Source organism: Lontra canadensis, unplaced genomic scaffold, assembly GCF_010015895.1.
Source record: "Lontra canadensis isolate GAN:19392208 unplaced genomic scaffold, GSC_riverotter_1.0 scaffold62, whole genome shotgun sequence".
Classification (NCBI taxonomy): Eukaryota; Metazoa; Chordata; class Mammalia; order Carnivora; family Mustelidae; genus Lontra; species Lontra canadensis.
In genome coordinates this window covers 8,847,289-8,873,170 of record NW_022631056.1, presented here as the reverse complement: position 1 = coordinate 8,873,170, position 25,882 = coordinate 8,847,289, and the positions used below count along the sequence as shown (strand labels likewise).

Sequence of the window (25,882 nt, the reverse complement as noted above, 5' to 3'; positions counted from 1 at the left end):
ACTATGAATAGAAGCTAAAGTCCTACGTCAATGTAGCAAGTTAGTATTTAGAAAGAGTTATTTGTAATAAATAATGTGTGTGTGGGGGGGGTTAGGTCTTGAAGTTAGAGTTCTTTCCTGTCAAAATCAATAACTCTATAACCTTCATTCAATGTTTTTGCAAAAGGATCTTGACTTTGTGATTGCTTACTTAAGTAAAAATCAATGTAGGAATTAATATTCAAGCCAGTTGTAGCAAACCGTTCAGTCATCTCACTTATCAGATTTAAACTTGTTTTTACTCTTTTAATTTTGACCTTAGAAACAAAGCTGGAATAACTACTGTTTTGTGAGATTATGTCATCAACCAACACAAGTTCTCAAAACAAAAGTTTTCCTTTTCATTGCATCAGAAATGACCCTGAGAATCTGTCATATATTCTGGCTCTTCTAATTAACCAATTTAATTTCCTACAAATATGGTTTGCTTTTTCCCATAACAATTTATTTATTTAGAAATATTTTAGAGTCTGTCTTTTGTAAAATAATAAAAGCAACTAGGTCACAATAGAGGTTTTCATTATTAAACATAGACTGTTTTATTCTCATATACAGAAAACAACTTAGGCTCTGGCCAGAATATCTTCTTTTCCCGGTATATATATATATCTGGACATTTTTGTTAATGGTAGAAAGCATAAGGACTTAAGAAAGATGAATAATTATCTTCTATTTCTTTTAAAAACTACATAGATAGGAAGGATCAAAGATCTTGCCCATCTAAAGAAAGAATTTCTTAGCACTGTTACCCTTGAACCTGACTTCTTTCAGTTCCATGGTAGTAAAATTTCTGCAACATCAGCAGGTACGGCCATTAACGACTCAATGTTCCTACAGCCAAGGTTTGTCTGTTCCATTTATTCCTATTCTTGACATGGTGCTGAATCAGGCAACACCACGGACAGATGTTAAAAAATATTTCCTTTGTATTAATTTTAAATAACCATTTAATCCACATGTAAATTTGAATTGCATAAAAGTGCACCTTATTTCTTGAGCAGAGAAGGAAAAGAATTAGAGAGGTCACAAAACAGAGTTCTTAGATCTCAGAAACCAGCATCAAGGGAAAACAAAACAAACCTCACAAACATAAGAGAACAAGAGAGAATTTTTAGTTTAAGACATCAAACAACACGGATAAAATTGTGCTCAGAAATTCACAAAATATCTCAAGTTTCCTACCTACCAAGGGTGACAAATAAGCTCTTGGGGAAATAAAAACAGATTATGGAGATCTGTACATCCTTTTCAACAATCACTATAAATGTAGGTGTCTCAGCTATGATTTATAGTACATAATGTGCAAATAAAAATCCCCCAATAATTTTAGCATCCATCAGTAGTTTGGAAGCTATTTAATTTAATTTAGCGAATGAATAATTAAAAAGTCATAAGATGTCATAATGTGATTAGCTAACTAAGAACTCATCTCTGTTTCCACTAATATTAAAGATGATATCTCTTCCTTCTTTAATGAAATAAAATTATTAATATCCATTAGAAGAAATCATGTCAGCATAAAACTAAAAAATATACAGATGACATATCTATACACTGGGAATGTGAGGTCATTTCTTTAAAATAAAGAATTTCTGTATTTTTTAAAATAAAATAGACAATCTTTGATATTTTTCTTTGGAATAGTACCTGTAGAATTAGAAACTATTAATAATATTATTTTTACCTAGATTCAAACTTAGAAGATAAGCATTCATTTACACATTTAGCAACTCAGAAAACTTCACTTGGTTAATATGGATCTTGAAATAAAAATTACTATTTTCCAAAGACAAATCTAATAATAATACTGCACCATCAGTAACTTCCAGTTGAGCTTTTGCTAAAATGCTTCCCGCCACAGTTAGGGCCTGGCAGATATAGTAACCCGCATCTGAGCGCTGAATGTTGGTAATTGTGAGGTCTCCAGTTGGCGAAACAGAGCATCTACTGTTGGGTTGCTGGGGTTGATTCGGAAAAAGCAAGTTCTGTGAAAGAAACACAATCTCATCAATATCTTTCCCACACAGAAGGAAAAATACATTAACAATAGCTATTATAATTACTGTGATACAGTAGGAAAAAGAAAATACCTATTTCTAAAAATATGGTCTTGAAATGATTAAATGCCACATAGTGAGTTTCACTGGGAAACTTTCTCCAAATCATGGAAAAATAATATGCCTTCAGAAGTCAGCCTGTCTTCTGAAGTCTGAAGGAATAATCATCTAAAAACCATGGATCTTGGGGCACTGGGGTAGCTCCATCAGTTAAATTTCTGCCTTCTGCTCAGGTCATGATCTTGGGGTCTTTGGATCAAGCCCTGAGTAGGGCTTCCTGCTTATCTGGGAGTCTGCTAATCTCTCTCCCTTTGAACCTCCCCCTCTCGTGTGTGCACACACATACTCTCTCTCTCTCAAAAAAATAAACTCTTTAAAAAAAAAAAAGAAAAAAGAAAAATAAGAAAATAAAAACCCTGGATCTTTACCTTAAGCCTTTACTTTCTCCCTGACTTACTGTCAGTTACTTAATATCTTTGAAACATGATTTCCTCATCTGTAAAATGGGCATGACAATGCTCATGTGGCTCATCAGACATTGTGATAACGGGGAATGTAACATTAACTATGCTCGTGTTTTATAAACTGCACATTACTAAGAAATGCAAAATAGACTTTCCACTAATCATTCTGAATATTTGATGTAATTAACTGAATTTCTTAATGAAGATGTTCAAAAGTGTGTGGCTGGGACTGACAGAAAGAGACAGTCAAATCTACTCCTGCTATAAAATTTCTGCAGATTGTAATAGCTTTGAAAGGAGCTAGGTAGAAATATTACCATCTATGCAAGATGAAGCAAATCATTGAAAATAAAGAGAAGATGTCAAATGTTTCTGAAGTGTGCATGTGCCCTTAAAGAATTTCACAATATGACTTTCTTTTCTATGAAAAATTACTTTACAATACATCTCACATTAAATACAAGTAGCCCAAATGTAAAATTTTGAAAGTTCCTATATGAGAGCAGTAATGTTAACTTGGGTGACCTATGTTGCTTTACTGTTGTTCAATTAAGAAAAACATCTGGGTATAACAAATCATATTGAGGTATGTTTCCAAGTTGGATTATAAATAAGAACATATCAATTTTTATGTTGTATTTGCTTACAAAAAAGAACATTATAACCCTCTGGGATCTGTTCCTCAACATAGTAATTAATTTTTCAGGTTTGTAATTAAACAGTTTCAAGATGTTACAATCAGGAGGTAATAACATTCAATTAAAGGCATAAGACACATTTTCACCTTAAAATGTTTTTACCCTTGAAGTAATACCAATGGAAGAGGATAAAATAGGGTATTAACACTTTTCAATTACGCTAAATGACTTTAATCCTGCGAATGATGTCCTACTTTAATTAGAAGCTCTTCTCTTTATTGCAACATGATGGATGTCCACTTTATTAGATTTGAGTGTGACACTATAAGCCCACTTTACATAAACATTACCGTGTTATTAAACCCTTTCTAAAAGAAGTGATGTTTGCAAGCATGTCAGGAATATAATTTCAAAACCTATTGCCCTCCTATAAAACTTGTATTACTATATAAGGCTAGACATTTTCAGGCATAGGAAACAATATGAGAACAAGCTAATTCTCGTGTGGAATCCAAATATATTACTGAAATAAACCATCTAAAAGAGAAGGGTCTAAATTTTAAAGCCACTTGAAAATGATACAATAACTCAAAGTATGCACTTTCCTACAATTAGCCATTAGAATACTAATTTACATAGCACTAATACATCAGATGGACTTAATTCTCTCTGGGATCTCTTCCTCTACAATGTAATATCAGTCCACCTTCTAAATGATTCGATGACATGGAAAATGGCATATGATTGAGGTTAACCCATCATCTTTATTCACTGCTTGTGTGACACAGGCACAAGAAAATGGATTACAAGCAAAACCCAGGAATTCTACAGAGCTCTTCTCGCCTTCAAGAGCCTAGGAGTCCTATTAGTGCTAATTGGTATTATCAGCACATATTGAGGAATAGGGACCATTAAGTCCAGGTTCTTAACTCTCTCTACTGATGGAGAGTCATAGATCACTGTAAAAATTGGATACTGGAGACAGTAAGACCGATTTATTTTTCCTAATATTCTAATTCATAACTTGAAACTTTACAATTTCCTCAGGCAATTCTCTTTTGTTCTTATTCACAGTCTCTCTCTGTCTCCCTCTCTCTCTCTGCCCCCCACTCTCTCTGATGCAAGTGAGATACATGAAGGAAAGAAAACCAGACCTAAGATTATAATCAAATCAAATTACCTAACTAGAATTTTTTCCAGAGACTGATATCTCTGGAATTACCTGTCACTTTATCAAAACAAAACAAAACAAACAAAAAAACAGAAAAAGAAATTCTTTAGTGCCATTTGATTATCTTCAAAAACCATTAAAGCAGAATGTAGCATATCTAAATACCATGTTTATTGGGCCACAGGTCCAATACACATGTTATCCAATATATTATGTCAACCCAGAGCTATTTTAGGGCGTCTGATTTACACACGATACAGCTGTATTTATATAATAGTGAGATGGGATGATGGGATTTCACTCAATACATGGATTTATTTATTTATTCATTTATTTATTATTATTTTTAATACATGGATTTAAAGTGTAAATTTGCAACAATCCAACTGCTTCACATATTATATTTATAAAATTGATAAAAAGTAATATATTCAAATCAGTACATTTCCTATCAGTGGCTTGCAGGAGTGACTTTGATGGACCCCAAAGCAGCCAGGGTGGGTGGAGGGAAAGAGCTGCAGGCAAGAGAAAAGTCCCTTTGAGCTACCAGAGCTCTCCAGCATTCACCCATCCCAGCCTTCTCAGGTGCTGTGTGGGTCTTGGGGCAGAGGTGACCAGAGTGGTGTTGAACCTCTCCTTGGTGCTGGGCATTACTGTCTGGGCAGCGGGAGACCTCAGGTCCTGGCAGCCTGGGCCTGAATGATAGTATAAAGATGAGGACAAAGGGGAACTTCCTGATGCCTTTCTTTCTTTTTTTTTTTTTTTTTTTAAAGATTCTGTTTATTTGAGAGAGAGAGAGAGCACAAGCAGGGGCAACAGCAGAGAGAGAAGGAGAAGCAGACTCCCAGCTGAACAGGGAGCCCGATGTGGGGCTCGATCTCAGAAACTTGGGATCGTGCCCTGAGCCAAGGCTGAGCCATGGTTAAGCCAAAGGTACTTGACCAACTGAGCCACCCAGGTGCCCTTCCTGATGCCTTTCTACCCAGATAATCATACATAAATTCTGATCAACAGGTTCTTTTAATATAGCTTAAAAATTTTCCCATCTCTGGCAAAGTTTTTAGATTTCCTGGGACTCTTAATAATGGTTTTCATTACTCCCCAGGAAATTCTTCCAGAATTTGGACTAACAACAGAGGGTGCTGAGGTCTCTTCCTGTGAACTGTATGCCTCCTGAAAGTTGATTCTAGGAAGACTACAACAAAAATATCTCTAGGTCCTTCAGGAATGCACTGATAAGTTCTCAGGCAAAGAACAGATTTTGGTTTAAGCTGGAAATTCCATTCATTGCCTGAGAACCTAGAGGCTAAGTGCTTGTCCAAGTTGGACACTGCCTACGTGAAAAAAAAAAAAAAAAAGCGTACCCAATTGACTTTGAACAGAGTCTGAAAGGCCATGCTACCCACAGAGGGTCATAAGTGGACAGATTAGGGAGGAGCAAAGACCAGGCAAGTGCTGATGCCTTCTGGTATATGATGTGTTATTTCCTATCTCACCTCACTGTGAACGAATCCAGACGGGATGATGGAACTAAATACTTCTCTCACTCTTAAATGGAAGTATCCTTAAGTTAATGATAAAACAAAGGCATTTATAATATCTCTCTATGAACGGGGATTGCAATTGGTTTCGTAGGTGGATTGATAATGGAAATATTGTTTGACTGGTTTACATGTGCGTAGGATATTCTAAACACTTTATACTTAGAAACTCATTTTATAATCCCAATGTAGCCTGCTGCAAGAAAGTAAAATTATTTTTCTGTTCAGAGATTTTAATAGCTACAGAGGCTTTAATCAGGCTTTTTAAGATGATTTAGTTACACTGAGTTTTATCTATTCTATGTAAAATACAGAATTTTGGATATTAACACTGGAAAATAAAGAACATTCTATTAGAATATCCTACCCTTACTTATTTTAGACTTAATTGTTCTCTTTTTTAGAAATAAATTATATTCGACATTGATAACAGGAAAGGTGAGACAAACTTTGAGAAGCACCAGAGACAGGAAGAGTTCAGAGATTTCAGAAAAGCAGTCAAGGTTCACACTCACCTGGCTGCCTTCTTTTTGCCAAAAAACAGCTGGCTGTGGGTTTCCTTTAGTTTCACAGGGAAATGTCACTGTTCGACCTTGAGCAACAATCTGATCTCTTGGCCTAACCACAAACTGTGGAGGAGCTATAATTTAAAAGGAAAGGAAGTGTATAAATATCAACCACTGACAAAGAAATAGATATCAAAGGGAAAATCTGGTATTAGATGGACTGCTCAGAACCAGACAGAAACCACAGTTTTTAATGTTTTTTTTCCTATTTTTTAAGGCGTTTTTCAAAACACAATGGGGAAAGGAGAAAAGCACTCTCTATCAAATGTAAGGAAAAGAAAACTTATTAGTAGATACTTCCTAAATGTTGTACATAATAATCCTGTAGCCCTTATATTTGCAAAGGAAAATAGATTTTTCATGATATTCTAATGTCTTTTAAAGAAAAATATGGTTTCCCAATTTGGTTTTGCGATTTGAACAGATAAAGGTGAAAAAGAATCCCTTCATTACACAAGTATCTCCTTCCTCTGAAATTAGTCTACTCACAGACATTGACCATTCCTGTAATATTTATAAGACATTGTTCTACGTGCAGGCAAACCAGAAACCTTAGAATATGATCCCTATCCTCAAAGTGCTTATATTCTGGAATTTACGAGTTAAAGTGTTGAAGACATCAAAGAATTATGAACTGGGAATTACATACAAAGATAACTAACGATATAATGACATGTTTGAAAGTGGTTGATTATACTTAATTCATTTCATTTAGATAAATAAGCATTAGTCAGACAATTACTATGTTCCCCTACTGGACACAAGGATACAGAGATAAAAAAATATATATCTATCCTGCAGCCTTCAAGGAACTCACAAACTAATGGGAAACACAAAACGTGATGATGACAACAGCAAAAGCAAGGTAATACAATTATCTAAGACTATGCTAAGTTCAATGATAGACATGTTTCAGAGCACAGCATAGGAGCCTTTCAATCATAGTACATGTAAGAAGTGTGATGGGACTTCAGGAGAAAAGGATCCCTTTGTGTTATGGCAGCTGTGAAAGGCTTTAAGCAGAAAATACACATTATGGAGACTTTGAGGAAAGGGCAGCGTTTAGGTAAGTGGAGAAATGAATACATCCCAAGCAAGGAGCTTACTGAGCAAAGTGCAAGAAGCAAGAACACATCTAGCATACAGTGTGTAATCTGGCAGAAATGAAGGGTCTCGGTTGCATAAACATCATGGGCTGAAAAACATAGATTTGGATGTGGTCTAAGAAAGTCCTGAGAAGCCAAAGTGGGGATTTTGTTCAAGGTCTTTCTAAGCTAAGAAGGGACAGATGCAAAGCAAAATCATTGGAAATCTTAGCCCTCTAATGAATATAGTATGGATTGTGAGGGAGGCATATCAGTCAATAAAATAGGAACTCTGGTGGGAAGATGAGGGAAATGATGTAGGCAAAGACAATGAAACCTAGGCATAAGGAACTCCAATAGAAAAGAAACTAAAGGGATGGGGGCGTAGGGTAAGAATACTGAGAAAGTTCAAGTTTAAAGTGGGAGCCAAGTGAAAGACAGTAGACAGTATAACTGTTAGTTTTCACAAGGTCATCTTCTTCACACCGAAACCCACTCCTGTTGACAAGAAAACAGCACTTTTATTCCATGACTTTTCTCATCATCTGTTTACACTTTAAATCATCGCTCCTGCTAGAAAATGGAGGACGAAAAAAAGTTTAAAGTCAACTCTAATTTTTAAAAGCTGCTGGCCATGGCAACCATCCTAAAATTTGAACTCTAAAGAATTAGAACAATAAATGACGTTCGGTTGAAGTCTTTACCCAGAATTCTTTCAGCCCTTTGGGAGTACACAAGAGCAGGTCCAAGAACAAAGTCAATGGAGGGTAGCCTCAAACATACAGCCAAGGGCTCACGCTTATAAGAATGCTAGTATAGAAACAGCAGCAGCATTTTTTTTTTTTTTTAATTCACTGAGATTTGCAGTGACTTAGTTTGTAGTGTTCTGCCTCCTAACTCAACCCATTCAACACATACCCCAGGGACAGCGGGGATAAATCTACTAAGTGAAATTTTCTTCTATAACTATAGATAACAGTAGACTCAGTCTAATGGGATGGAGAAGCCAGATTTATGGATCTATTTGAACAGAATGTGGTTTATGTTGCCTCGCATTTTCAGGAGATTACTTGCTTCTTACAATCTTCTTGTTATTTCTACACAATTTCACTGAATCAGCAGATACATTGATTTTTGTTCCCTGTTTTCTAATAGGAATGATAGATTAAATCAATGTTACAAAATTACTTGGGGAACAACTCTTAAAACACTGCAACGTCCATTTTTCAGGGAGGATATGAAACCACCAGATTATTTATACCAAAAAAGGCTTAAGATTGGTCTCTATTATCTCCAATATCCAAGGAAAATAATACATATTAAGCAAAATTTAAAGATCAGATATAGTTCCTGCTTCTTATTAATCCTATAAAAGACAAATTTAGTGCCAATATGGATACTAAGCCAGAGTAAATTAGCTTATTCCTCATTATAAAAAAAAATCATTTAATAGTCTGATAAAAGTCACACAATCCCTTATTTGTTCACTTGTACTGCTTTGGACTAGAAAGAATTTAAATTGGCTCATATTACCTGGTTAGTAAAATCTTAGAGCCCCATTTGTGCTATAAAGTCCTTCTTTATATAATTAATTTTTAAAATGTAATAGTTGATTGAAGTCACCAAAAAACACATCAAATGAAAACAATGAAAATATATTTTATAGTCTTAAGCATATTATGCTTACGCTGTATCTGTCTACCCATCTACTTCAGTAAAATTAACATCTACACTTTAATCATAAGCACATACCTCCTTGTATTTAATTTTTTTAACTTTTAAGAACTTTTTAGTTGAAAAGTGATTTTACAAAACACTTTTGGAATCTGGATCCTACAATTTTAACCATCTGCAAAAACATAGCCCCCAAAAAAGGACTGGCAAATGACCGTTTAACTATCTCCCCACTTTTCTGAAAACATATGATTCATTCATTTATTCATTCAAAATGCACTGACTGACTGCACTGACAGATTATGAGACATTCTCTTTGGTACAGGGGATGGAAATTAAAAAAAAAAAAATGGCAGTCACTTCCAGGTAAATAAGTAAATAAAAACAAATGGAGCAGAGTATGGTTTGTATAATAACACAAAAAGCAGAGGGTACTGGGTGTGAAAGGTTGGAAGAGCAGCAAATAGACCAGATGATGAAGAAAGAAGAGGCAAGAGGCCAGAGAGGGCTATGGTTCGGTTGTGTTTTAAAGCAAAAATAAGAGTTCACTGGATGAAGAGGAGTAAGGTTACTTGGAAAGAGGGAAGCAGACACCAGGCAGAGACTTGAGGGGCTGGATGTGTTAGTGCAGTGTACGCGGTCTTAAGAATAAAATCAGAGGGCACCTGGGTGGCTCAGTGGGTTAAGCCTCTGCCTTCAGCTCAGGTCATGATCTCAGAGTCCTGGGATGGAGGCCCACATTGGGCTCTCTGCTCGGCAGGGAGGCTGCTTCCCCGCCTCTCTCTGCCTCTCTGCCTACTTGTGATCACTCTCTGTGTCAAATAAATGAAATCTTTAAAAAAAAAATAAAAATAAAATCAGAAATGCAGAAGTGATATAATTAAGGCCAGATAATTTATGCTAAAAGAGCTTAAATTTTGCCCCAAAACTATGGAGATCTGTTCAAAGATGTTTACGGAAGAAAGATGTAATAAGATTTATGTTTTAGAAAGTGTGCTTTTTCTAAAAGAGAAAGCACAGATGCAAGGTAGGAAAATCATAGCAAGTTAGGGCAGAAAATCAGTTGAGAACTGTTAGTTATAGAAGCACCTTAAGAAAACATTTCACCAGAACTCTTAAAGGACAAAGGAATTCTGTAATATTATAATGTAACATTTACTAGTACTGATAAGACCTAAGACCAGGAAATCATAATTTTTGAGTTTTTATCCAATATTGATTTTTTTAAGAACCCCTAACAAAATACTATCAGTATTTGTATTATTCACACTATGAAGAATTCTTTCATGTGACTTTCATTTATATTGTATTTTTATTCCACGTTATTAAAAACACACCCTATTTCTAAAGTACCAAATAGTTTCTTGTCATCAGAACTTTAGCCGAATCACTCTCACTGGAATTGGACTCACCTTATCATTTTTTAAATTAAACAAACAAAATACAGATCTTAAAGCTAAGCAAAAAAAATTTTTTTTCAAGAGTATTTCCATGTCTGAAAATGTACATCCTTTCCTACTTTCACTTACAGTTGCACCACCAAAACAATTCGCATCAATCACTTTTACTTCTGTAGTCTCTCTCTGCTCAAAGTCTATATTGCAACCTCCTGTGAAGGGCTATCAGCTGAAGGAATTTATTTTTGAGGTTTTAAAGTGAAAAACTGCATCAATAATTCTTCTGCTAACATTTCACATTTTCACTCTTTCTGCCAGGTGACAGTGAAAATGGTTGGGAAAGACGGTGCTTGGCTGATGGCAGCGATGGGAGGGAGCAGGTAGAGAGGTGGCAGTTTATCAATATGGCAAGGTAGCACAAAGTGTGCTCCACGTAAAATGGATTTTCTCTGATGACTCTCATTAAACATAAAAAAACCATGATTGGGTCCTCAAGATGACAATTCCAAACACACATTTAAACCCAATGTGCATTAAAGAGGTTGAGTTATAAACTCCAGAAGAATAGAAATGGCAATTCTTGTACACATTTTCCAAGAGAGAAGAGTATAAAATACATATTTATATCCTCTCTAAAATCCAAAAGTGGTAGACAAATGTTTTGTGGTTGTGATATAATAACATAGTTGCTTAATCAGTTAAGTGATTATACCTTATTGTTACAGCTATCACAGGAAATGAGATGAAGAAAACAGTGGTACAATTCAGTGTTCGATGGATACTTACAAGTTAAAAACAATAGCTTTATACGAAGAGCGTGTTGTGTGATTTCCAGAAAAGTAGACCCAAATATGAAAAGGTCAATTGAGATTAGAGGTCTGGTATTGTTCACTTGAAACAGCATTTTTGAGAATTTAAATACAATGCACAGTAAATTGGATTTGATTTCTGCTAAATTATGCTTTGATACTGTATTCAGTCCAAGCTGGCTTCAATCAAAGTCAGGCTACAGCTCTGTTATGCTAATGCCCGCTGGTGGAAGTGAGTGGGTGTTATGGAAATCAGATGGCTGAACATGAGTAAGAAGGATAGGCCATGCGAGAGGTGGGCTTGGAGATGAGGGGATGGGGAGACCTAAAGGTTAATCACATCATGTTCCGAGTTGTTTTTACAGGAAAATATGACTTTCTATGGCAGACATGAACATGGAGATCGTCATGCGGCAGTTGCATATATTAATATGTGACAGGATGGTTACAGGCACACTCAGTACATCTTTGGGCGTAATTGTTGCCTGAGTGAGGAAGCTTCTTGTTCTGTAATAAACATTTGGAACTTTATATCTTAAGCAAGTAGAAAATATTTATTTTGCTATTTAATATTTTTGCTTTTACATTCTAATATAGTCTATAAGCGTATTTGAAAAGCACACTCATTTACCATATGCTTGGGTTAAAGATATGCTGAGTCACAAATTGCTTAATACGAGAACAATAATTAACATTAACTGTGTGTTCATTCAATGCCAGGCAGTGAATGGTGTTAAACCATTCACAGGCATTATCTCATTTAATACTCAAAGAACCTTATGTATTAACTATTACCATTATGATATCATTATGTATTACCTACTTATGTATTAACTACTACCATTATGATGATCATCAAGCCAAAGCTTACAAAGGGCACACGGGTTTTTAAAAAGATTAATGCACTAGGTCAGAGGATAGGTTTGACTTATGGTCCATCGAATGTCATAGTTGGACCTCTTAAACATTGAGCTTGTAGATTAATTCAGTTGACTTCCAACCATGATCTGATTAAAATTTGCCATCTCTAGTACCAGACAGAAAGGTAAGAATCATATGCTATGATTTCCAATATGGCATAAGGATGTTAAAATCATAAATTACGTTATTCCTGAATAATTGCTTTGATTATTAAAGTAGCATAAAACCTATGGTCTTGCTCTCTCTGTACCCCTGGAAGTACAACCTTTCTCAAGTATATTTATTTCAAGTCACTCTTTATTCAAAAACCTAGAGTGCTTGTTCCCCTCAGTGTAGCATTTGGCTACACTGGCCTGAGATTTTACCATCCTGACACTCACTCATCCCCAGACCAGCTCTGGTATTTCAGCAGAACAGTCTACTTTTAACCACTTGCACAGGTATTGGCTTGTTCCCGAGGTTTACCCATCTCTTTATCTATTATTCTTTTATCCAACTTGTTGACAATGATTAGCCTGAACACACTCTATGTTCTACTTTCTCGTGTTTCTTCCACTTTAAAGTACCTGCTTTTGCTTGCATTGCCTTTTTGTCTCTATTCTTCCCCCTGCCTAGCTGTCTTGCTTCCTCAGTGCAGTTGTAACTTCTTACTGGAATGGGGGGCTACCATCTGCATTGAAATGCAGTCTTTATTTGGCCTGAAAAAGCCCCGAATAGTGAATGTTAAATGAATGTCTTGAAATAGGAAATTAAAAAAAAAAAAAAAAAAAGCTCTTGATCTAAAGCAAATACTCAATGTCTTTTCCATTTTATCATACTGAAGGATATGACACATTCCTACCAGAGACAGTGACTCACTATTGTAGCAGTTTGGGTGGAGAGATGCCAAGGAAAATATGTTGTTTGAAAATAATCTCCCAGCTGATTCTGAAATGTCCTTCTGTAGAGAATGCCCCTGTACCATGTTGGAAACTTCTGACACAAAGACTACAAATGAGTAGGCACCACCCCAGAGTGGGTGTTGACAACAACATAGAAAAATAGAAGAATTACGTAACAACCAATTCTAGACTTTCCTGAAAAGATAGGCTTACTCCCACCAACAATAAAAAGTAAGAAGTCATTTCATTAAAATGCAGTATAGAGTGGGAATAAGAGATGAATGTTTACTTAGTTTATGATCAGAACAGACTAACTTCTCATTGATAAATGATTGTTTCTTCAACTTACCTAATTCTATTCGATTTTTACTATTTAACACTTCATTTGACTTCAAAAGGATTTCTGTTAATAATATTGGAAATGCATAATGTCATAAAATATTTAATTTGAAGCTTATTAACACATAATTCGTCTTAGAGGAAGCAGTGCATATAAAAGGAAAACATAATTTAGGGATATAGGATTTAAAATAATCACTTTTATAAAGTCTGTTTAATCACATTTAATTCATTTGTCATTATTTTCAAGGAATACAAGTAATCCAATTACTAAATTACCTACCTTTCCAGCTCACCTCTTTCTTATTGAGTTCATGGCATTAACTCTTCTAGATGAGTGCTATGCCTTCTTTCTCAGCCAGCACCTTACTTCTAGCTAATATTAAAAATTCCATGGTAAAATTCCAACATCTATACCTTTTCTTCTAATAATAATGTAGTAATTATCTATCCATATATATGCTTCTTCAATAATCTAATGTCTCTTTATAAGTGTAAATATATATAAATTTATCTATATATTTGCTTCCTGAATGTCAGTATGAAAAAATAAAAGTACCAAATGGCATATTGCTTATTAAATATGAAAAGTAAAGTAAATATTCAAGGACAATAGAATGGCTACAAAGAATCACAATTCTTATACTCTTCATCCATTTAGACTTTCCTTTCTACTCTACCTATGAAACATCTCCAGTATACAAATTGCTTTCAGCCTTGTATGCATAAAGACATGTTGCAATTATGCAGCCATTTTAGAACTACTTTCATGGAATTTATTGATTGTGGGAAGACTATTTTTTGAGGATTCACATAATAGCTAGAACTCTAAAAGTAATGAATGATTATTCAAAATCTGAAGATTAAATTAAGTCATGGAGTTCGTCAAATGAATTCTACAGTGTGCTTATAAAATAATGAAAGTGGCCTTCTAAATTGTCATATACAGTAAGCAATTCCAAGGAGTATCAAAAGTACTGAGTTTTAGTAGTAAATATGACACACACACACACAAGTATGCATGTTTGATAATCCTGGTGAAAATCATTTTTTAAAATTTATATTCACACATAATATACTCCTCCCTGAAAAGGAACAATGAAAATAACAAAATGAAACATTTCTATGATTATCTAGAGTGCACAGAATGCCTTTGAAAAGAATAAATTAATTTGGTTCAAAATATCTTGAATTTTGGGGTTTTATAGGCAAGCATATAAAAACAGTGTTATAATAAACAGCTATATGCACATAACTATTTGTATTTGGTCTTAATTGTTTTTTAAAGACATCACTGGAAAACATCACAGTAGCAAAATTTATGCTAGAAATGAATTCAGGTGTTGGGTTGGTTGGTTGGTTGGTTTAACCAACCACAAACATTTACTGGTTTCATTTTGTGCTAGGGTCTGAGGGTACTAAGATCTCTGTCCCTGGAACTCACTGGCTACAGAGGAAACTCACATGAAGACAATCAAGTATGACACAACATGAGGAATATGGTGAGGATGTAATACAGGATGTCCTACCATTATGACAATAACTTGACTCAGTCTGTCTCCAACAATTGAGGAAAGCATGGAGAAAGGAGGAGAGAGACAAAGAGAGAAAGAGACAGGTTGAATTGTTCCTTTGAAATTAAGTAGATAAGGAAGGGAAAGTGGGAATTTGTTCTTCACAGAGGGAAAAAATGCATGCATTATGACAGAGATGTGAGTTTCTCAGACTGCAACAGCTATCACCCTGACTAGCCTGTGTCACTACCTTTGGCAATCCAGATCAGTCTGTTAAACTGAAGGATTATGTTGGTGGAACCATGAATTTCTTCCATGTAAATAATCTTTATTGGCTTTAGACTCTGATGATAGTAAATAGTTCTATGTTGCAATAAATGTAATAGTTAATTCCTAGAGTAACTAAGTTGGGTATGTTTAAGATAATTTTAAATCTTATTATATTCCAATGTACTAAAATAGATTTCATTTTGATTATAGGTAAATATGGGAACCCCTGCAGCTATAGGAAATCATTCTGAGATTCAGCATGCAAATTTCATAGACATACCAAATTCTATAAAATTTATAAATTGAGAATGCCTAGAAAAATCTGACAAAATTTTAAACAAATTCTGAATTGTCAAGCACATTTCATCTATCATTCTGTCATTATGAACAGTAAAACTACTATTCTTGCTTTCCTGACTGACTAAATACTAAAATACTGAGGACAAAATAAAATCTTATTTTCTCTAAGGGACTGTTCATTCTCAAAAACAAAACAAAACAAACAAAAAAACCAAACAAACCCAAACTATTAACTTAAAAGCTAATGAATTATTAAATAAAGCAATGTTTAGATTATAGTTTTAAATGATCTCATTTTTCACCAACAGAAAGAGAATAGTTGAAAGAGTCGTGAAGAAAATTCTATCTAGATCCTAACCTGGGAAAACTAGACTTTTCCACATTGTGGATAGAAGGGGCTGTAAATATGGGGGTGTGGAGAGGATTCTTCAAGTAAATGGTGAGACAAGACATCCATTTTCACTCACTTAACCTGTCAACTTGCCAGAACTGTCATGTCAGCACTCCAGCTAAACCACGAAGGCTGATCACATCCCATTATCTCATTTTTTTTAGAAAAAGATTGCATGAAGATGCCAATCAGAAAAAAAAAAAAAAAAGGAAAAAAAAAAACTTGCAACCAAGAAACAAATGTACTGATGCTGAAGGGCTGCTTAGTTAACGGAATTTTAATATGCAACTGCAATGTTTCTTAATAACATTAATTACACGCTTAGTAAGGCACCATCCTAACTCATTAGTGCCTTCTTTTTGTTGTATTTTATCTCCTCCTAGCAGAATGGAGACTATGTGATTGGCCTGCTACCATTAATGTTGCTTCATCTTTTTATGGCACTATTTAAAGCTGCTTGCATAAACATTTTCTAGGCCAGTATTACCTATGTATGCATATGTGTGTATCAGTTAACTGCACCACCATTTGGCTTGCCCCTACCACTTGTAAGTGTTATGCTAGACCTAGAGGCAACAGAACGATAAATGCAACAATGTATTTACTAACAAAGAGTTAACAGTTTTTCAGGACAGATGAAAATAATATCCCTAATAAATCTGGAAAGCATTGCTTGCCATAAGAGACTTTAAAAGGCATTCAGATATATTTTAACTCAAAATTTAATTTAGCTTGGTAGCTTATATATTTTTAATGAATCTAATTATGAGCTATTCCCGTGAGTGACAATTAATATGTTTAAATAAGTAGTGTCATAATTCAACTGTCATGCATATAATTTTTAGGTGTAATGTATATCATAATATCTATTTTATAGTACATAGAAATACACACAAATATATATAGGTATCATGATATCTGTCAAATTATAAATTAGTATAACATGTAAATGAAAATTTTCACTTTCTTAGAAGGTGTGATTAAAATATTCTTGCTATTTCTTTCTGGCAGTAGCCAGTCAAATCTCTTAACACTAATCTCCTAATACTGTTTCAGTCCAGAGTATTTATATTATTTTGATATTTATAGTACTTTAATTTTAATTATTAAGTTAATTTTAATTATTAAATTAACATATTTAGTGTTTATTCTTATTTTAATAAACTCTAAAATTAATATTTAAGATTTTTGATACTTAGGTTAAGATAATGGAGTAAAGGCTCATTCCACTTTCCTTTATTTATTACAAGAGAAATTAATAATTTAGATAAACTATATAGCTCAAAAACACAAGTGGTGAAGTACTTCTGTCAAACATAGTCAAGTCTGGAGAAAATGAGGAGGCATGATAAATACCAACTAGCCTCTATCCACAATCTTCTATCAATACAAATTTCACAAACACTATCTGCTAACAATGTGAGAACCCATCCCATGGTCCTTTGATGAGAAGAAGAAAAAATTTAGAGTCAAGAAGGAGATTTGGACAATATGAGATATGACTTCGTAGAAAACCAGCTAAAATGCAGAAGTTGAGCAGAAGGTACTGAAAGAAAGGAAAAGCCAAGCCTAATGTGAGTGGCAAAATTGCAGGGTGGCCTCCACAACCTTCACTTCCTGGAGACACTCCCATGATTATGTGATATCTCATGACAAAAGGAATTTTGCCAATGTAATTAAGGTTACTAATCAGTTGACCCCAAGAATAATCAGATGGGCCTAGCCTAATTAGATGAGACATTTCCATCCAGAAATTTTCTCTAGCTGATAGCAGAATGAGTCAACAGACCACTGCTGAAGTTGAAGGTTGTGATGGCCATGTGCAAAGGCTGGCAAGTGAACTGGGACCCACTACTGGTGGCCAACAAACAAGGACATGGGGATTCTAATTTTATAGCCCACAAAGAACTCAATTTTTTTTTTTTTTTAAGAGAAGACCACACCAGTTAGGTTCCTTTTTTATTTTATTTTTTAAAAGATTATTTATTTATTTATTTGACAGAGAGAGAGAGAGAGAGAGAGAAGGCACACAAACAGCAGGAGCTGCAGGCAGAGGGAAAAGGAAAAACAGGCTCCCAGCTGAGCAGGGAGCCCGATGTGGGCTCGGTCCCAGGACCCTGGGGTCATGACCTGAGCTGAAGGCAGATGCTTAACCGACTGAGCCATCCAGGCGCCCTCAAAGAACTTAATTCTATCAATAAAATTGAATGAATTTTGAAGTGGATTCTTCTGGACAGTTTTCCAGAAAAGGGCTCGGCCTGATCAAAACCTTGCTTTTGTCCTGTGAAGTCCTAGGCAAAGGACTCAGGTGAGTCTGTTTGGACTTTTTACCTATAGAACTGTGGCCTAAGAAACAGGGTGCTAATGAAGTTGCTCAATTTGGGTAATTTGTTACACAGCAGTAGAAAAGTAATACACCTAAAAACCACCTTGATTATGAGCAGGGCTTATGAAGAAAAATGAAGAGGGAATCTCATAAGGACTACAGAGAGCTTCTAACTTAAAGAGATCTGCTGCTTACCATCCAGGTCACTAGCATTATTGAAAAGAAATAAAAACTTTTTTGATAAACTATTCAAGATCACATCCATAGAGGCTGCTGAATGACCCTGGTACTTCCCATTTGCTCTTCTCCAAACATGCAAACTCTAATCTTTAGCAGTTAACTGAATGACTAATAATCAGGTAGGGTCTAAAAACAGGATATATGTAAAATAAAATAAAACAAACTGCACATTAACTGTTTAATTATTGACAGAAAGAATACAATCAATTAGTCAAAGAAAGAAAGAGAATCTTGATCTTCAAAGAATTACCTAAGGAAACACAGAAGTACTTTAAACTAAATACTTGTCCACAGTCTAAATGACATTACATACAACAGGGCCTCTCTTTTTCAAAAGAATCAAACTTTAAAAAAAAAAAAATCAAAACCCTCAAAATGTAATAAAAGAGCTCAAAGGTAACTAGAGATGAAAACTATTATATTTAAAATTAGCAAGGAAATGATGAAAAGAGAAAATAAAATTAAATAAACAAAATGTATTTTAAAATATATATTTTCAAAAACATAAAAATGATATTCACAATTGAAAAAGTTAGGGAGATTATTTAAGCATTAAGAAATCAGACAATATGAAATAAAAATGATACTTCAAGATTATTATACAGAAGTTAATAAATACGGAATTGAGACAAAGCAAAGCCACATAACTCATGGGAGACAGAAAAGGTGAGACAGAAAAAGATAGTCAAAGATAAGAGAGAAGAAAACACTGTTGAAACAGAGTAAATTCAAGCATGAATCCGCAGATTCAAGGGGCTTGTGTCCTGGGGATATTAGTTACAACATGATCAGGACCAAGATATAATCTAGAAAGGTTCCAGAAGAAGGGGCTACATTGGTCTTCAAATCATTAAAGGGAATCTCAACCTAAGATAAAAATATTCCATAAACCTCAGACTTCACTACAGTACCATCTGATACTAAAACAATCCAACATTTTCACCTAGGTCTGAGAAAAAAAATACGACTCAAGAATTTTATACCTATCCTTTACTTTAGAGGCAGTGAACAGACATTGTTGAACACACAGATCCTTGCAGAAGAATCAAGTCAGTGACTAAAACCAGGCAAGCTTGAGAAGTAGCCCATACTTGTTCTTCACTTTAAGAATTAGCATTAGCTTAAAATATTTTAAATGTTTCACATTATGGAAACTCTGTTGGAACATACAAGACAAAGCAGAATGCATTTTTTTAAGCTACTATTTAATCAAAACATATGGAGCAATGAAAAACGTGATGCTTAATAAAAATTAAATGGGACTCTGCATAAGGTAGCTAATTAGCACCAGGTGCAGGAAACATTAAGTGCTTGTAGAAGGGAGATGATTACCTCAGGTCATGGGGTAACAGCTTGTCCAAAGAAGAAAGTCTGCAAGGAATAAAATTATAGGTTTCCTTCCAAGACACACTCAGGACGCCTTTTGCAGAAAAGTGGATTTTGACATGAAAGGGTTCATAAATAATACCTACATGTTTTCTGATTAAGAAAAAGAAAGCCTGGAATATTTCCAATATTAAGTTAAATTATATACAACACATAAAGTTTTCCAGATTTCAAGGTGGGAGGGAGGGTGGTGGTGTCAGAAAGATCAGTTGCGTTATTCTGTAAGTAATGTCTGGTTTATAATTTGCCTTGAATGACTTTTTCAAATATTCATTTTTTTATTGGACCCCTTGGTGGTCTCAATAATGTGTTTTAGAGCCCCTTAAAACAAAACTACACTTCAGGTCAAAACGGAACTTTCTATAATGAGAATATGTTTAATTTTTGTGTTTAAGCAGTGAGAAGATTGGAAAAGAACAATGTCCCCATAGATTTTCATTTAGAATACTGGCTGCTTCTTAAAAATAATAATTAAAAATGGGAATTTTGCCTCAAACATATATATTTCTCAATACCTACAAACTCTTATGTGGCCAGTTATATTCTTTCATCTAAAGGAAACATACCTTTGAGTCACTAACTAAGGAAATACGTAGACGATTCCCTAAAGTTGTGTATTGTCAGTTTGTTTGTGATATTTTAAACAAGTTTTTACCTGATGCCCACAGCTTTTAGCTTCCATACGGGAGGCAGTCAGCATCTAGCATATGGTCTACATGATAGAAAACGGAGCAGGGCTCAGCTTCACTCCTAAGGCAGCTGGTAGATTTGACAGTTCTCTTCCAATTACTCATCATGTTTTGAGTTGCTGTAGGAAAAAATGTGTTGCCCATCTCCAAAATAGATGTTCTTTTTTATTTTTAAGCTTGGGAAGGGCTTCCAAGAGAAAATAAGACAGATGGGTATAGGAAGCAAGATATGTATTCCATTTTCTGCTGTCAGTTCCCTTATCAGAACTTATCAGAAGAGTTTTCCAAATAAATGAATATTTCAGCATTCTTAGTTAACTCTGTCCTAGGATGTACTTTTGCTTCTCATACAAAGAATGCCTTCGGAATAGTAAAAAGTTGAAGTCTCAGAAAGGGCTGGCAGACTTTTAATAATCAAAGTGGCATTTGTCTGAATTTTGTGGTAAGCAAATTATGGAAGTTGCATTAAAGGACTCCTTTTGAAACGTTGACTTCGCCAATGAGCAAGTGAAATCTGGAGAACACTTTTCTCCATTGGCAAGTATGTAATTGTCTGCTTTCAGTGATATTTCCCCCACTGAGGATCATCTAAGTCGAGAGTTTTTCCTGCAATCTCAGAAGTAGACCAGAAGGTGTTTATTCCAACTGCAAATTGCATAGTGTTGTCAATTATTTAATTCAAATGCAGGTCATAAGAGTTATCCATTTAGACAAAACTCCCAGTTTGGGGATTTATAATGATTTCTAAATGGGCTTTCCACATGGACTACCAAGTTGTTGTGATTGTTTTCTTAATCCTGTATGGAATGTAATGATTGACTTCTGAAACTATAGATATTCTGGAATTTGCATATATTTCTAATTTTCTTTCAAAAGCTTTACATAGGAATTATCCCTTGAATTTTCTCTAAATTTCAGATATTTGGTACATATTTCTTCACCTAATCTATACTGGACCTCAAAGCTGGATTTTCTCCCCTTTCTGTGATTTCTTCTTTGTGGAATACCCTATATGTTATTGCTAAGAACTTCAAAGTTGAAAAACTTGCATTTCAAACCACTAACAAATATTAATATTAATGTACTTTGCTAAGAGCTTCAAAGTTGAAAAACTTGTGTTTTAGTCAACTAACAATATTAATATTAATATAGTTTTCTACTATTTGACTACTTAATTTATGATCTACTTGGTTTGTATCTTCTGACCTTATAAAAAAAGTTGGCATATCCATAGCTCCTGAATTAAAACTCATGTAAAAAGTTTATGCAAAGAAAAAGCAAGCTAATTTCCTCATTATCCATCTCATCTTTGGTGATCCAATAAAAGCATATCCAACATTCAGTTTCCAAAATTAATAGCAGTTGTCAAGTTTAAAGTATAGTTCTTCATATTTCTGAACATTGTCATAAGTCATTGGAGATAGATTTATGAAATGACAGACTTTCCCAGAATAAAATACAATGTGTCAAGAAGCTATTCTTTAGTTCTAGTCCAATGGGAACTTAAGAAATCATTTAAAACAAGAATAAAAACAGAAATAACTTTGAAATGTCTTATAGGTGACAAGTATATCTCAAAGCTCCCTGTACATCACATTTGCTAATCAATGTATGTCTTTTTTTGTTGTTATTTCTGTGTTTTAAATGTATTGGAAATTATGAACATATTGTTTTCTGTCCTGGAAATTTGTGAGATAATATAAATCAAGTGGTCGTGGTTTATTGGCATAAGGATTCTATATGTAAAGATCTACAATTTAAATGTCATTTTTCCTTTTAACTTGAAAAGTTATCTTATTATTTCCCATTCACTTCTTAATTTTAGATGTCATACCATAGATAGGTAAAGTTATCGTTAATAGGAATTTGTACAAATACTAAAAAATAAGGCTTAAAATGTAACCTATTCCACTATTTCCTAACATCCCCAACTGTAAAAAGCATGATCAATTTAATAATTGTGTTTAAAGAAAAAAATCACTGTATTTTACATTCCAATTAATTGTAAGCCATAACTGCGTTTCAAAAATATAAAAATACAAAATAACATATGTCTCAGAAATTAAAAATATGTTAACCAATGTTGACATACAAAGCGTTTTCACATATATAAGCAATCTGGAGCTTATTTCATTCCTGAAACAGCTTTGATAAGTCAATACTACTCTCTCCATTTTACAGATGAAGTGACCTAAGATCAGGGATATTAAACAATTATCAAAAGAAGTACTGCTCAGAAATAGCAGACCAGAAACTCAGATTGGGAAACCAAAGTTCTAATTTTCTGTATTTGCTATCTATACAAGAATATACTACATAGCAATAAGGTTTGTAAATGTTTCAACTAATGGAAAAGAAATATTATGAGTAGACCAATATATATCAAATGTCAATGTCAAGTCAGTGTATTAAGAGGGCTTTGGAAGTTAGATGGACCATTTATAAACCTTGTGTCAAATCAAATAACTTATTCAAGTATCTTTTGATATATTAAAAAAGCACTATAGTAAATTCATTCATTCATCCATCCATCTGTCCATCCATCCACCCATCCATCCATTTATGCATCCATCTGTTCATTTACTTATAACACAATTACCAGGATTTATTTTATTTAAACACATTTGTTGGTTGGTTAGGCTAAACTTTAAAAGAGATGCAGAAAGGTTATAAAATCAGTTAATTTGATAAGGTCTGACTTTCCAAATGTTTACAAATAATTACCACTTAAATTACTGCAAATGCAAACTGTTAACTTCAATTTTGTACAGTCAGTGAAGGATGAGAAATGTTAAAACCACACCAACTTTTCATGCCAAAGAACACAACTCATTTTCTTCTTAGTGTAAGCATCTACTTAGAACAACTGGAAGCATTCTACCAAATTTTGTTTAAATAGGAAAACAGATAATAAGTATACAGCAGTTAAAAATGCCATTACTTAGAACAACTGGAAGCATTCTACCAAATTTTGTTTAAATAGGAAAACAGATAATAAGTATACAGCAGTTAAAAATGCCATTACAAAGCAAGGACTTGAAGCAGTTTAAAAATCAAAGAAGTGCATCAAGTATTCGAACCTTTTAATTTAGTTCCTAATCATTTATCTTAATTAATATCAAGCATAACTATTAAATGATTATTTTATATATACAAGAAAAAAGGAATTATTATGTTTACGTCTTTAAGAAAGGTTAGCAGTTTCTAGTATTAAACATTCACATATTATTTTCCATGAAAATCATTACCTATTCATTCTTACTCTTGTAGGTCACTACAAAATGGCTTATCAAAGTGATGAAAAGATCCGGAGCAACTTTCACGGAAGATTGTCCCGTAATATTTTAACATGGATGAATAACTAAATATATTTCATGCTATCAAATCCTACTATGCATGAGTTATGAAGCATTGTACAAAACCATGCTAAATGGATAGAAGGATGGCTACTTACCAACAGGGCGAGCTGTAGACATTACAATGGTGTGGTGAGAACATAAAGAAGAAATTTAAAAAAAAAAAGAAAAGAAAAGAAAATTATCAGAATGCATGATGTGTAATGTTAACATTTAAGTATGGACAGTAGAGTGATCTCTAGTCTTATAATTCAAGTATGAACAGGATGTCTGAGTTTGACTAAAACTGAAAGTTATAATTCTAAGAAAATAATTATTTTCATTCCAGAATTAGCTCTTTGTGAATTGAAAGATAGTTTATGTAAAGTCATATTGTCATCACTTTCTATAGTTCTTATTCCAAAGAACTTTTTAAATACCTGGTATCACCCCAAAGTTAAGAACCTGATGAATATAACTATTCAAGTCACAGACTGGCAAATGTCATGTCAATAAAAGAAAGCCTCACTGTCTGATTTAAATAGCAATTGGATTTTAAGCATGGTTAGTCAGAACCATTACAAGGACTACGGAAAAGCCCCTGACGCCGCTTTTCAGCCAGTAATAAGTTAAGATCACATCACTTTTCATCCGTGGACAGGGTGGATGAAAATATAACAAATATGTTGGAACATCCTTAGAGATTTCAACTGAGTAGCTCCCTAACTACTGTTAAGCTTCTTTTCTTTTTTTTTTCTTTTCTTTCTTTTTCTTTTGTCTTTTCTTTCTCTTTCATTTCTTTTTTTTTTTTTTTTTTTTTTGGCAGAGGGCAGGAAACAATGAGTGACAAGTTGATCCTTATTCACACTGAGAATGGCTTTCAAACTGCTGCTTCAACAAATTATTATCATATTTTTTATTATACCATAACTCAATCATTAAAATCAGGCTGGCCCTGTTATTATGCACAGCAATTGTGAGAGACACACATGGGCTCAATAATACTTTCTTTAAAGAGAATAAAGCCAAATCAATTTAGATAGTAAACCACTTCATATAAAAGCAATGGACAAATATAAAACATATGGTGCCATTATTCAAGTGAAGAGGAAATACAATTAATAGCATTTGAATTATTATGAACTCTTATATTCAAAATATAAACTTACACAGCAAACAAGTGTTTTGCCCACGTTCCCGTGGATAAAGCTCTAGTGTGCATATAACATCACTCTAGAATTTAGGGTAGTTTTGTCTTCATGATGCTTCATTGGACACAATGAGATAGATATAGCCACTGAAACCATATTTATAGGCATCCATTCACTCAACCAATACATCATGATACTAGCTTTGTGCATTCTCTGAAACAATAAGGAGTTGCCTCTGTGGGAGATTCATGGTCTTATACTATTATTTACAATGAAAAGGGGGAAATTCAGATAATTCAAAGAAGAATAAAGCAATCATAGCAGCAGGATGAAAATTCTAGCTCAGTGACCCCCTAGTGCATCCCACAGCCTATGAGGTGTTTGCCATAGCAAGAGGAAGAAAATCAGAAAGTTGCCCAATCCACAATTTCTTTCTTGGGGGCAGGTGTGCACAAAAATAACCACCAAGAACAAGACAACAGACTAACATCATAAAGTTGTGCCTCATTTGAAAGATATATCTCTTCATTTTGTTAACGTCCGGTAGAAAAAGAACTTTTCCTTTTGGTTTTGAATTTGCATTTTTCAGGTGCCCTCTCAGCCTGAATCCCCAACATAATGCTTCATTTAGAAACCAAAAGGCATTTTGAATCTATTGATATTAAAGAGAGAAAACGAAGAAACCATGGTGAAAAATT

General features: G+C 34.1%; 1 protein-coding gene across 24 annotated transcripts in view; it reads right to left on the bottom strand.

The window, feature by feature from the left end:
• Nucleotides 1–25,882, bottom strand: part of ROBO2 (roundabout guidance receptor 2) — a 1,669,704-nt gene that overhangs the window by 104,135 nt on the left and 1,539,687 nt on the right. For 18 of the 24 annotated variants that reach the window (XM_032878035.1, XM_032878033.1, XM_032878031.1 and 15 more), the window contains 3 exons: nt 24,153–24,164; nt 6,426–6,550; nt 1,853–2,024 (listed from right to left, as the gene is read on the bottom strand). In XM_032878035.1, coding sequence (XP_032733926.1) covers nt 1,853–2,024; nt 6,426–6,550; nt 24,153–24,164 — 309 coding nt within the window. The remainder of the gene's footprint in view (nt 1–1,852; nt 2,025–6,425; nt 6,551–24,152; nt 24,165–25,882) is intronic. The other 6 variants (XM_032878034.1, XM_032878041.1, XM_032878050.1 and 3 more) reach the window with 1 other exon arrangement.